At 40.1% G+C, this 12593-nt stretch overlaps 1 protein-coding gene across 4 annotated transcripts in view; it reads right to left on the reverse strand.

Annotated features, from left to right (window-relative positions):
- The window catches only part of XPO4 (exportin 4), a gene marked incomplete at both ends in the record, with an annotated part of 141254 nt that overhangs the window by 48392 nt on the left and 80269 nt on the right, over window positions 1-12593 (reverse strand). For all 4 annotated transcript variants that reach the window (XM_080689166.1, XM_080689165.1, XM_080689164.1 and 1 more), the window contains 3 exons: window positions 3577-3751; window positions 4012-4169; window positions 11504-11609. In XM_080689166.1, coding sequence (XP_080545292.1) covers window positions 3577-3751; window positions 4012-4169; window positions 11504-11609 — 439 coding nt within the window. The remainder of the gene's footprint in view (window positions 1-3576; window positions 3752-4011; window positions 4170-11503; window positions 11610-12593) is intronic.

A 12593-nucleotide genomic window follows, 5' to 3' on the forward strand; every position in this document is an offset into this window, starting at 1 on the left:
GAATCCCCCTGGGTTCCATCCTCAGTACCGCAATAAGTAAATAAATGAATTAATGAATAAATAAATAAATAGCTAGACTAAAAAGTAGGAAGCTGGGCGTGGTGGCATATGATTGTAATCCCAGCATTTGGGGGGCTGAGACAGGAGGATCCACGTTCACAGACAGCTGTAGCTACTTAGTGAGGCCCTTTGCAACTTAGTGAGACCCTGTTTCAAACTAAAGAATAAAAAGATGGGCAGAGGTGTAGATCGGAGGTAGGATGCCCCTGGGTTCAAACCCCAGTACCACACACACAAAAAAAGTCTTCGGATATTTTGTGTGTGTGTGTGGTACTGGGGTTCCTGGAAGCCCTTCTACCTTCGGGTTACACTCCCAGACCTATTTTTTTATATTTTTATTTGGAAACAGGGTCTCTTAAACCAGCACGGCTGGCTTCGAACCTGCGCTATCTTCCTGTCTCTGCCTCCCAAGCATGAGGATTACAAGCGTGCGCCACTATGCCCGGTTAAAGTCTTTGAATTTAAGCCATTATCTCGTTATATATTTTTCTCCAGCAGGTCCTTAAAGCACAAAATTAATTTAACTTTAGAGTACTTATGCAGCTGACAGCTCTTAGCTTCTCAAATTCCCCGAGAAATTGACTTAGTAGACAAGTATTGCAGCTGTTAGTAGAATTCTATAGATAGGACACACACACACACACACACACACACACACACACACTTATACATTTTACTGTGTGCATTACACAAGCACATTCACATAGCTGATCCACACCATAAAACATCAAAAGGAAGTATTATCCTGACCTTACCAATAAGGAACCATACCCAAAAAAGGTAAAGCAGCCTGCCCCAGCTCCTGCATTCCACGAGCATGCAGGCTACAACTGCACTGTCTTCTTCCAAAGCTCTCCATCTTTCCATACCATGCAGGCTCCCAACTGCTTTAAGTGCCTCAATTTTCAAACTTTCCTAAAAAGATCATTTATTTACACACTTTTCCATATCAAAGTAACAACTATGTACTAGAAACAAGTACTGAGACCACTGGGTGACCAAGAAAATGAAAGCTGTCACTGTGCCCTAAGGTTCAATCTGCTTTGACTGGATTTGTTCACAAATTTGTGGTGGTAGATGCACATTACTCAGGTTGCACAAGATTTTATAAAACCGAGGTCAAAGTGACCATGAGTGGATCTGCTTTGTCTTCAAGCAAGTCACTGTCAGAAGCTGCCCCTCAACCTTCAGCTTCAGTCTACCCCAGTGTGGCTCCTATGATTAATGTGAAGCTTTAGACAAACTATTTCCCTCAGTCCTTTAACAAGCAAACAATTATTTTTAAAAATAACTCTTAAATCAATTAAAGGAAATTTATTAAAAGATTAAGAGAAATACAACTTTTCTTAAATGAAATCTACTTACTACACACATCATTGCTAGAGCTGCCTTCTTGTGAAGAAAGCACACAGTGTGTCTACTTTGAAAGTCTAGGCCATCTTATATTCCAACACTCCCACATCAAACCTGAACAGAACACTGTCAACCTGCCAGGCCCTTGTCAAAAGAAATTCTGCTCATGAAATTTGGAAACTGAAAATGTCATGTACCTTCCAGCAATGACCTAAAATGTTAGTACTGCTCTTAATCCACCAACAGAAACTAAAAGGTAGCTGTGTTTCTAAATATGTGACCAACATGCTAAATCTTTAATCCATCTGGCATAGAGGAGCAAATAAACAAACCAAGGCGGAAAGGGAAAGTACAATGAGCCATGGTCAATGAAACTTGAGCGGTTCACAACCTGGGATCATCTGAAATGAGTCTGGATAAAGATTAAGTACTTAAAATTTTCCATGGGCTTTCATATTTAGAACATAAATGACACTCCTAAGAATCATGTTCAACAAACAATGCCTTTAAATCTATTCCTCTACTACTTACATTTTTCCATCAAATAAATCCCTGCCTAAACAACTCCTTTCCTCTTATCAAATCAGTAAGGTGCCAAGTTACATAAACAGACTTGTTTTGAAGTTCTTGATTCTCTGAATGCCTCTAAAGGAAAACAAAAAAATGGACACGTTTGCCAGACCCCGCCAAAACAAGTCAGGATATAACATGAAATTCCCACAAATACCTACAACTATTATTTTTACTTACAATCTTCTTAAAGAAGCCACATTTTGATTCATAAAAGGAAAAATTAGATTCAACAATTTTAAAGCTACTTTGTAAGCCAGGTATGGTGGCACATGCTTGTAATCCCAGTACTTGAGAGGCTGAAACAAGAGGATTGCAGGTTCACCTCCAGCCTTAGCTACTTACTGAAGCCCTCCACAACTTAGTGAGAACCTGTTTCAAAATAAAAAATAAAAGATAGACCCGGACGTGGTGGCGCACGCTTGTAATCTCCACGCTTGGGAGGCAGAGACAGGAGGATTGCGCAGGTTCGAAGTCAGCCACAAGGGCTTAAGAGACCCTGTTTCCAAATAAAAAACCTAAAAAAATAGGTCTGGGAGTATAGCCCGGAGGTAGAAAGGCTTCCAGGAACCCCAGTACCACCAAAATAAATAAATAAATAAATAAATAAATAAATAAATAAATAAATAATCTGGAGGTGTGGCTCTGAGGTCTGTTCAATCCCCAGTATCGCAAAAGAAAAAAGAAAAAAAACTGTAGGAAAAATCAATTATTTCCATAATTTTCACAATAACTTAGAAAAGCAGCCATGTCTCTACAATTTTTAACTATGTTTTCTAAACTTAATTACAAATTTAGAAAGTACACATCTGAAAATCTGTACCAAAAACCATCAATAGTATCATAATTAGCTTTAATTTGAATGCAAGTGACAGTCAATCAAAATATACTATTAGGCCGGTGTGGTGGCGCACGCTTGTAATCCCCATGCTTGGGAGACTGAGACAGGAGGATCGCACAGGTTCTAAGCCAGCCTCAGCTACTTAGTGAGACTCTTAGCAACTTAGTGAGACCCTGTTTCCAAATAAAATATAAAATAGGTCTGGGAGTATAGCCCGGAGGTAGAAAGCCCCTGGGTTCCACCCCAGTACCACCAAAACACACACACACACACACACACACACACACAATTAAACCTTACTACCAAAAAAAATTAAAGAGCACATTAATCAAAAGAAACATGGCTACAAAGAGATTTGGGCTGAATTATGCTTAAATAATTTCCAAAGTAGTCCAAAATAAAAAATATCAAATAACCACATGTATAAAATTACACACAATCATATCACATATATCAGTACCCTAATAAACTTGAATGTTGCTAAAGCAGGCTTTAAATGAAATTATTTCTAAAAGAAACATCTTATTCTAATTACCTCAAAACTAAAGTCTTAAGACTAATAATTTCATCTCCTAAAGTGATTTGGAGCTGCAAAATTTTAAAGGTCATGTTTCCAAACACATGTTGCCAACTAAATGTACACATGAGCAAAATCCTAATTTTAAAAAGTTACTAGTGCTTCCTTGAAGGGCCCGAGGGCAGCACGAGCGTCCTCAGACAGCACAGACACGATCTTGGAGGAGCACACTCACCACCTCTTCCAAAGCAGCGCTGCGTCCAAAGGAGCAAGTGAGGTGAGTGAGGCAATTCACGAAGGAGGAGAAAAGCTCGCTGGGAATGGCTGTCAAGACGTTCCTCGGGAACACAGTGATCAGGTTGCTGATGATGCTGGAGATCCCCACCGCTTCGGAATCTTCTATTTCAATTCTACAAACAAAGGAATGATGATGGAGCAAGTGGCAGCAGGAGAAAAGCCACAACTCACTTCCAAATGCACAAATATTACCATCTATTCACGTTTAACAGTCTGCTTCTATATGTTCATTTAAAATCAGCCACACAGCTTTACTTCAAAGTGTACCACAGGAAAAAAATATATATTACTTGTTTCTTTAACTCCAGTGTTAAACACAAAGAAAAAAACTCAGGAAGCCCCCTTATCAGCTACAAAGGGCAAATCTACCTACCCGTTAATAGTACTGAGTAATCCCTCGATGAAGTGTGCTAGGTAATCAACTTGTGCTCCTTCGTCTGGGAAGATGGGTCCGTGAAGAGACGCTAATTGGGCAAGGCACTGCAAAGAATCTTGTGCCATATCAGAATCTTCTCTGATTTTTCGATGTACCTGTTAGAAAGAAATACTAATCCATAAAAATAAATTCTTCTTTTGTAAGGGTCACGTGTCTATCATGCCGAATAAGGTAAGAGAGCAATTCACGGTACCTGGTTATTTCTAGAAAATTAATTCCTAAATTAAACTAAATTTGAAAACTGCCCCTCAGTCCAGTTGACATTATAGACTGTCATTTTGAACATATCAATTGATTTTTAACTGAAGGCTACCTACATATTGAAAACTGAACTGTCTCCAGCATGTTATGACAAAGAGAGAAAACAGATGCCAGCCAGTCAGACATACTGCCTCTTCTAAAAACAGCAGCAACCAAAGTCATCTGTACTATGTCAGCTATGCCTCACCGCCACTCCTTGCTAAAGTTAGCAGACAAGCTCAGTCAGAGCATATAGATGTTGCTCCCTGAGTGCAAATCAACAGTTGCGTGCCTTGAAAACACTACACTGCCTTAGTCCCAAGACACTCTATCACTTATCCAACCAACATAAAAGCCTATGCTTTCAATGATTCCCCCAGGATTGCCTTAATTAATACTAGAAATTTTAAGGAAAATATTCTTTAAATTGTATATAAATCCTAAAAAATTAAATTAAAAAAAATAAATAAATAGCACCATCTGGAAAAAACCAAAAAAATTATATAACAAAAAATAGTGAAAAATTAAATAGCAATTACTCATCTTAATCCACCCAATATTTATTGTGACCATTTTCTACTTTCCACAAACAGTTAAGTGTTCTAGCCCTTCTCTTTCCTATACTCCCAACTTTGAAAATATTGCACAATGTTGAACATTTATTCTCTATTTCAGGTTATGGTCACATTAACTCTGCAAATCAATGTGGTCCGAATGTTTCTTTTAAATATTCACTGGTGCCCAGCGTGGTGGCACACCCTTGTAATTCCAGTACTTGAGAAGTGGAGACAGGAGGATCGTGCACGTTCAAAGCCAGCCTCAGCTACTTAGTGAGGCTCTCAGCAACTTACTGAGACCCTGCTTCCAAATAAAATATAAAATAGGTCTGGGAGTGAAGCCCAGAGGTAGAAAAACCCTGGGTTCCATCCTCAGTACCACAAAAATAAATAAATAAAAATATAAATAAATAAATGTTCACTGGTACACTGCCTGGACACAGAGAGCACAACTCATTGTTCACTGACTGATTCCACTAATCCTTAATCCTTTTTTTTTTTATTGGTGCATTGTAGTTGTACATCTTAATTGGGACCACTAATCCTTAATCTCTAAGCTTCTTAAGGTTCTAGTAAAGAAACTGGAAACACTATAAATAGCTCTACAATTCACAAGCCTAATTAATCTACTGACATGCTTATAAAGATTACACTTTGAACCAGAATAGGGGTCGGAAAACTGTAGTTCACCAGCCAAATCTAGGCTTTCTGTTTTTGTATAATTGTGGGCTAAGAATGTTTTTTTCAGCTGAGCATGGTGGCACACACTAGTAATCCCAGCAATCAGGAGTCTAAGAAAGGAGGATCATGGTTCATGAACAACCTCAGCTACTTAGTGAAGTACTTTGCAACTCAGTGAGACCCTGTTTCAAAATAAAGAATAAAAATAGGGCTAGGGGTGTAGAATGCCCGGAGGTAGAATGCCCCTGGGTTCCATCCCCGGGACCACAAAATTAATTAATAAATAAGTAAGTAAATAAATAAATAAAAAAGAAAAGGAAGGAAGGAAGGAAGGAAGGATGGATTTTTTCATATTTACATGGTAGGAAAAAAAAGACAAATCTACTTTTTTGAGCTGTTTAAATGTTACAAAATTCACATTTTAATGATCATCAATAAAACTTGGATGGAACATGGGCCACATTCATTTGTGCAGTGTCTGGGACTGTGTTCGCACTGCAATGGCAGAATTGAGTATTACCACAGAACATACAGAGCTTCAAATATTCAGGATTTGATCCAGTACAGAAATAATTCAGTAATCCCCAGTTTAGAACCCCCATTTTTCAAGGTATATTCCACCATATTTAATGTTCTATATAGTAAACTAAAAGAAAAATACACAAATTCATATATGTACACTCTCTGGCTTGTGAAATGTTGAACATAAAAACTTTTAATCTAAAAACCATAATTAGCCGGGCGTGGTGGCGCACACTTGTAATCCCCGCGCTTGGGAGGCGGAGACAGGATTCCGCTGGTTCGGAGCCAGCCTCGCTGGCTTAAGAGACCCTGTTTCCAAATTTAAAAATATATATAAAATAGGTCTGGGAGTGTAGAAGGGCTTCCAGGAACCCCAGTACGACCAAAAAAATAAAAAATAAATAAAATAAAATAAAAACTGTAATTAGCCAGGTGTGGTGTTCCACGCTTGTAATCCCAATACCTGAGAGGATGAGATAGGACTGCAGGTCCTCAGATACTTAATGAGGCCCTCCCCAACTTCATGAGACCCCTTTTCAAAATAAGGAATAATATTCGAGGTAGGGGTGTAGCTCTGAGGTAGAATACACCTGGGTTCAATCCCCAGTATCATAAAAACAAACAAAAACACTACATTTGCTCATGCCTTGGAACCTAAATAGCATTGAAGTATGATATTCAGGGAGACACTCTAATGGATTCCCAGCCGCCTGGGAGAGAAAGAGCCTCTCATGGTATCCCCCCACCCCTGGGAAGCAGAAGGGAGGGCTGTTCCTCACTGGTCTGAAAGTGCTGACTGAAAAAAAAAACCAAAAAAACAAAAAAAGAAGGTGCAGTGAAACAAATAATGCTGGCAAGGTCAAATACAACAAAATTTTATTTTATTTAAAAAGAAAAAGAAAACCACTGGGTGTGGTGGCGCACGCTTGTAATCCCTGTGCTTGGGAAGCTGAGACAGGAGGATCGCATGGGTTCGAAGCCTGCCTCGGCTACTTAGTGAGGCTTTCTACAACTTAGCGAGACCCTGTTTCCAAATAAAATATTTAAAAAAAAAGGGTCTGGGAGTATAGCCCAGAGGTAGAAAGCCTCCGGGTTCCAGCCCTAGTACCACTAAAATGAAAAAGAAAACCAGGTATGGTGGCACACACTTTTAAGCCCAGCATTTGGGGAACTGAGACAGGAGGATCAAAGTTCATGGACAGTCTCAGCTACTTAGTGAGACTCTGTTTTAAAATAAAGAATAAAAAATTAGGGCTGGGGATGTAGCTCAGAGAGGTAGAATGCCCCTGGGTTCCTTCCTCAGTACTGAAGAAAAAAAAAAAAAAAAGAAAGAAATAGCTATTCTTGGGGCCTGCCTATATTATGCAAGTTTAATTTATGTTCCCTAAAATATGAACCACATAAAACTTATACGATTTTTTGTGTGCGGGGAACAAAGGATGGAGCCCAGAGGCATTCTACCTCCAAGCTACATCCCCCAGACCTATTTTTTATCCTTTATTTTGAAACAGGGTCTCACTGAGTTGCAAAGGACCTCACTAAGTAGGAGCAGAGGCTGTCTTTGAACCACAATCCTCCTGTCTCAGCCTCCCCAAATGCTGGGATTACAAATGTGGGCAACCACGCCTGGCTTAAATAATTTTTTATTTGTTTTGCTTTGTTTGCATTACTGGGAATGGAACCCAGGGGCACTCTACCTAAGAGCAACACCCCAGCCCTATTTTTTTATTCTTTATTTTGAAACAGGGTCTCAGTTGCAAAGAGCCTCACTAAGTAGCTAAGGCTGTCTGCGAACTGCGATCATCCAGTCTCAGTCTCCCGAATGCTAGGATTACAAGCATACACCACCATGCCCGGCTTTAAATGATTCTTATATGATATACATTCTTGTCCTTCTTCCAAGGTCAGAACTACAAGGGTTCCTCTGCCACACACATGTAGTTCTATAGAAATTGTATTATGAAACTAAAAACTGAATTCATAGCCTAAATATGGAAAAGAGGCAGAGGGGATAAGGGACAGCAGGTCCTCTGGGGTGATAAATGGCAAGGCTGCTCCTCAAGACAATAAAGCAACACCATGTTAGTAAAATAAAAAATTTTACTGGGACACATTGATTGTTCAATGTCTACGGGCTGTCCAAATTGAAATATCCAGTAAGCGCTAGGATTCTGCAGCTCTGAAAATCTACAGTGGCCTGTGCTGAACACATATTTAGTAGCCAACAGAGAGGCAGTGCCTGGAGTACCACATGTGGAAGAGAGAGCCCCAAGAAAGTGTATGCAGTCAGCAAAGCAGAGAACTAAGATCACCAGCATTTATACCATGAGCCAAGAAAGAAGAGACTAGTAGTACACAATTCAGAAGAATCAGTCAAAAAGGAGAAAGAAAACTGAAGACTGGCTTTTTAAAAGACCTTATGGAGAAAAGAATTGTCAAGAAGTTACTAAGCAAGCTGGGCGTGGTGATGCACACTTGTAATCCCAGCATTCTGGAGGCTCAGCTACTTAGTGAGGCCCTCTGCAACTTGGTGAGACCCTGTTTCAAAATAAAGAATAAAAATTGGGCCAAGGGGTGTAGCTCGGAGATAGAATGCCCCTGAGTTCCATTCCCAGACCCACACACACAAAAAAAGTTACTAAGCTTTTAAAGAGCAGAATGCAAAAATATTTCAGACTTCAGATATGATCAACATACTGAAGGTATAATCCCAGGTAATACATTCATGTGTCTACAAAAATCTAGCACAACAGTGCTATCCAGTGGAAAAGTACTTTAAGTTAGGCACTGAATTCACTTAAGTGAAACAGTTTAACAAAAAGGGGAATGAAAATACAAAGATGAGCTACTATTATTTTGGTAACAAATCACAAAACTATATTGTTTGTGAGCTATTTAAATTAATAACTCGCTACACACACACACACACACACACACACACACACACACGCACGCGCGCGCGATAAAATGAAGTAAAAAGGGTTAACTTCCCAGCTAAAGCCTGCATGCAGCAGCTCAAGTTCACAGAACAGCTGTCTGGCTTGTCTCCACAGCTACTCATATGTGCTGGGGGCACTTCCAGCCCTGCTACCCAGTGTGCACCTTTCCAAAACTGCTTCAGTGAAGAATACAAAAAACCGAAGTTGGATTTCTATCAAAAACAACTCCTGTGGGATGAGTGAAGTATACAAGAATCAAGGTTGGATTTTTATCAAAACAATTCCTGTAGAATGAGCCAGGCAAGCAGAGTTTTAAACTTTAGTTGCTGAAGCAAAGCACTTTCTTTTCTTTTTCATTAGTCTTTATGTGGACTTCTGTCCCAGTCATTCTACCTAGTGTGCTCATCCTATAGGTACAAACATCCAACACACACATAGATACACAAACACTGTTTTGAATCTATGGGGTAATCCTATTGGCAAATGTGAAAATACACTGCTTACTTCTTATAGTCGATAATAAATAGGTTTAAAGTTATACGTGAAATAAATTGCTATTAAATAATACTAACTAAGCCGAGCGCGGTGGAACATACTTGTAATCCCAGCATTCAGGAGGCTGAGACCGGAGGGATCGTGGTTCGTGGACAGCCTAGGCTACTTAGTGAGACCCTGTTTCCAAATAAAATATAAAATAGGTCTGGGAGTATAGCCCAGAGGTAGAAAGCCTCTGGGTTCCACCTCCAGTACCCCCCAAAAAATAAAAAAATGAAGAAAAAAAAAAGGCAGAGGGTGTAGCTGAGGTCAAATGCCTCTGGGTTCCATCCCCAGACACCCCCCCCCAAAATATAACTCAACCCGGGTCTCGTAAAATGTACACTACTCAAAAACAGCACTTCCCAGCCCGGCATGGTGGTACATGCTTGTAATGCGAGCATTTGGGAGGCTGAGATAGAACTGGGTTCGCAGACAGCCTCAGCTACTTAGTGAGGCCCTCCGCAACTTAGTGAGACCCGGTTTCAAAATAAAGAATAAAAAATTGGGCAGAGAGTATAGCTCGGAGGTTGAATGCCTCTGGGTTTCATCCCCAGACCCACAAGGAAGAGGAGGAGGAGGAGGAGGAGGAGGAGGAGGAGGAAGAGGAGGAGGAGGAGGAGGAAGAGCTGGGGGTTTAACCTGGGAGGCAGAATGTCCCTGGGTTCTATCCCCAGTACCACAAACAAACAAACAAACAAACAGCACTTCCTAGCATGTGGATCAGAAATCCCTACAAGTTCCTAAGACCCTATCAGTGAGGATAAAATGGTTTTCATACTAACATAGTATCTTTTTTTTTTTTAAGCAGTGCTAAGGATTAAACCTAGAGGCATTCTACTTCCAAGCTACACCCCACCCCTTTTTATTTTTTGTTCTGAAACAAGATTTCTCTAGGTTGCAGTCTTGCTAAGTTGATTAGGCTGGTCTTGAATCTGTGATCCTCTTGTCTCAGCCTTGTCCAGCTCGTATTTGCCCTGTCCATTCTCACTGTCACACAGGCATCCCAGTGAGTCTTCCCAAGGCCACTCAGGAAGAGATTCCAACTGAATTCAAAGGAGAGAGGGGAATCTGTCTTCTATTAAGCCTGATATTAGACTTACAGAAATATAAAACAAAAAAAGTAAAAAAGCACTGTTCTCAATAATATTTTCATTTAAAAAATATGACTATTTGTTCCTTAAAGCGTTATTTACCATTTCTTTAGTATATAAAGGTTTCTTATTGTTTAAAAATTGAATTAACGGCCAGGCATGGTGGCGCACGCTTGTAATCCCCGCACTTGGGAGACAGAGACAGGAGGATCGCGCAGGTTCGAAGCCAGCCGCATACGCTGGCTTAGGAGACCCTGTTTCCAAATAAAAATGTAAAAATAGGTCTGGGAGTGTAGCCCGGAGGTAGAAGGGCTTCCAGGAACCCCAGTACCACCAAAAAGATAAAAAATTAAAAAGAAAATTTTAATGAATTAACAAGCTTGAAATGATGGTGCACACCTTTAATCCTAGTACTTAGGAGGTCTGAGGACAGCCTCAGCTATGAGACTCTCATCAGCCTAGCAAAACCCTGTTTCAAAATAAAATAGGGCTGGAGGTGTCACTCAGAGGTAGAATGCCCCAGGGCTCAATTCCCAGTACCACACACAAAAAAAGAATTAAATTATTTTTAAGTTCTCAGCCTGGATTTTTAATAGGATAAATTATAGCTATAACCACATGAACAGAAGCTCTTTGGGGCTGTCAACTTTTAAGACTGTAAGGGGGTCCGGGGAAGTTCCAAGGTACTAAACTCTCTATAGCTACACAGTATTTTCTGTAAACGAGTAAAAACCTTTTTATAGTTTCTATTTAAACACACATATGATGGAAAAGAAGGCTGCAAGAGAAAAGAGCAGCTGTCCTATGTTGCTTCTAAAAAACATAATAAGGGCACCCCTCCTTTCCCAGCCCTTGCTCTTACTGTGAAGAACAGCTCCATGACTCTGCGGTCCAGAAGCGCTTCCCGCCAGGCCTCCGTGGGCTTCAGCAGCACGTTTTGTGAGGATTCAAACATGGCAATATAATGTCTGCCCAGTAATCTGGTGTCAAGGTCAACAACAATAGCATTCTTACTTTGTCTAAAATGCAAATAGACCCTAAATATAACAGGAGCCATCCAGAAGAAATTAAACTCCCAGACCAGAGTATAAAAAAGCCCATTACAAAGAACTAATCAGCTGACATAAAACTTTACAGATGCTCATTTAAATTTCCCACCAACTACCAGGCGTGGTGGTAGCGCACTCCTATAATCCCAGTACTTGGGAGGCTTAGACAGGAGGATCGCAGGTTCGAGGACAGCCTCAGCAAGTAGTGAGACTCATCAACCTAGCAAGACATTGTTTCCAAATAAGAAATTTAAAAATCGGACTGGGGTGTAGCTAAAAGTTAGAAAGTCTCTGGGTTCAGTCCCAAGTACCACATAATAAATTAACTTTCCACTAACTAAAAAGCCATTTACAGGGTAATCAGATGTTCAAAAACAAACATGCTTCAAATGGAAGAAGTGTTCTGCTGCAAATAAAGTAACCACCATCTATGTGTGTAATGTTTGTAGGTGTTTATGAATATACTTCAACAGTGACACAGTCACAGCACTGAGGCGGTGAGAAGTGGAGAGCCACTTAAGGGCACAATCCAAGCGACCTGGCGGGGGCAATGCCACATCACCTGGAAAGAAATCTTAAAACCCCAGCTGGCAACAATTAGATAGACATTCCAATGTTGTCATTTCGTGACAGCGCAAAGCATTATTCTGAGAGAGAAATGATTATTTACAGAGAAAATTAAAAGTTGACAATGCTTTGGAGACTATTTCTAAAAAGGAGACCGTTTGCCCTCTTTTTAAGAAAGCATGTGAAAGACATTTGTCTTTGAAGAGTAAGGAGGCACTGAGTTGTATGCCGAGAAAGCAATGCTCATTTGTGACGTCTCCCCACAAATGCCTGCAGCTCTGTTAACTCAATGAATTAAAAAGTGAAACCCAACTTAGTTTAGCTAAAACTTCTTTT

This window comes from Muscardinus avellanarius, assembly GCF_963383645.1.
Source record: "Muscardinus avellanarius genome assembly, chromosome: 2".
NCBI classification, from domain to species: Eukaryota; Metazoa; Chordata; class Mammalia; order Rodentia; family Gliridae; genus Muscardinus; species Muscardinus avellanarius.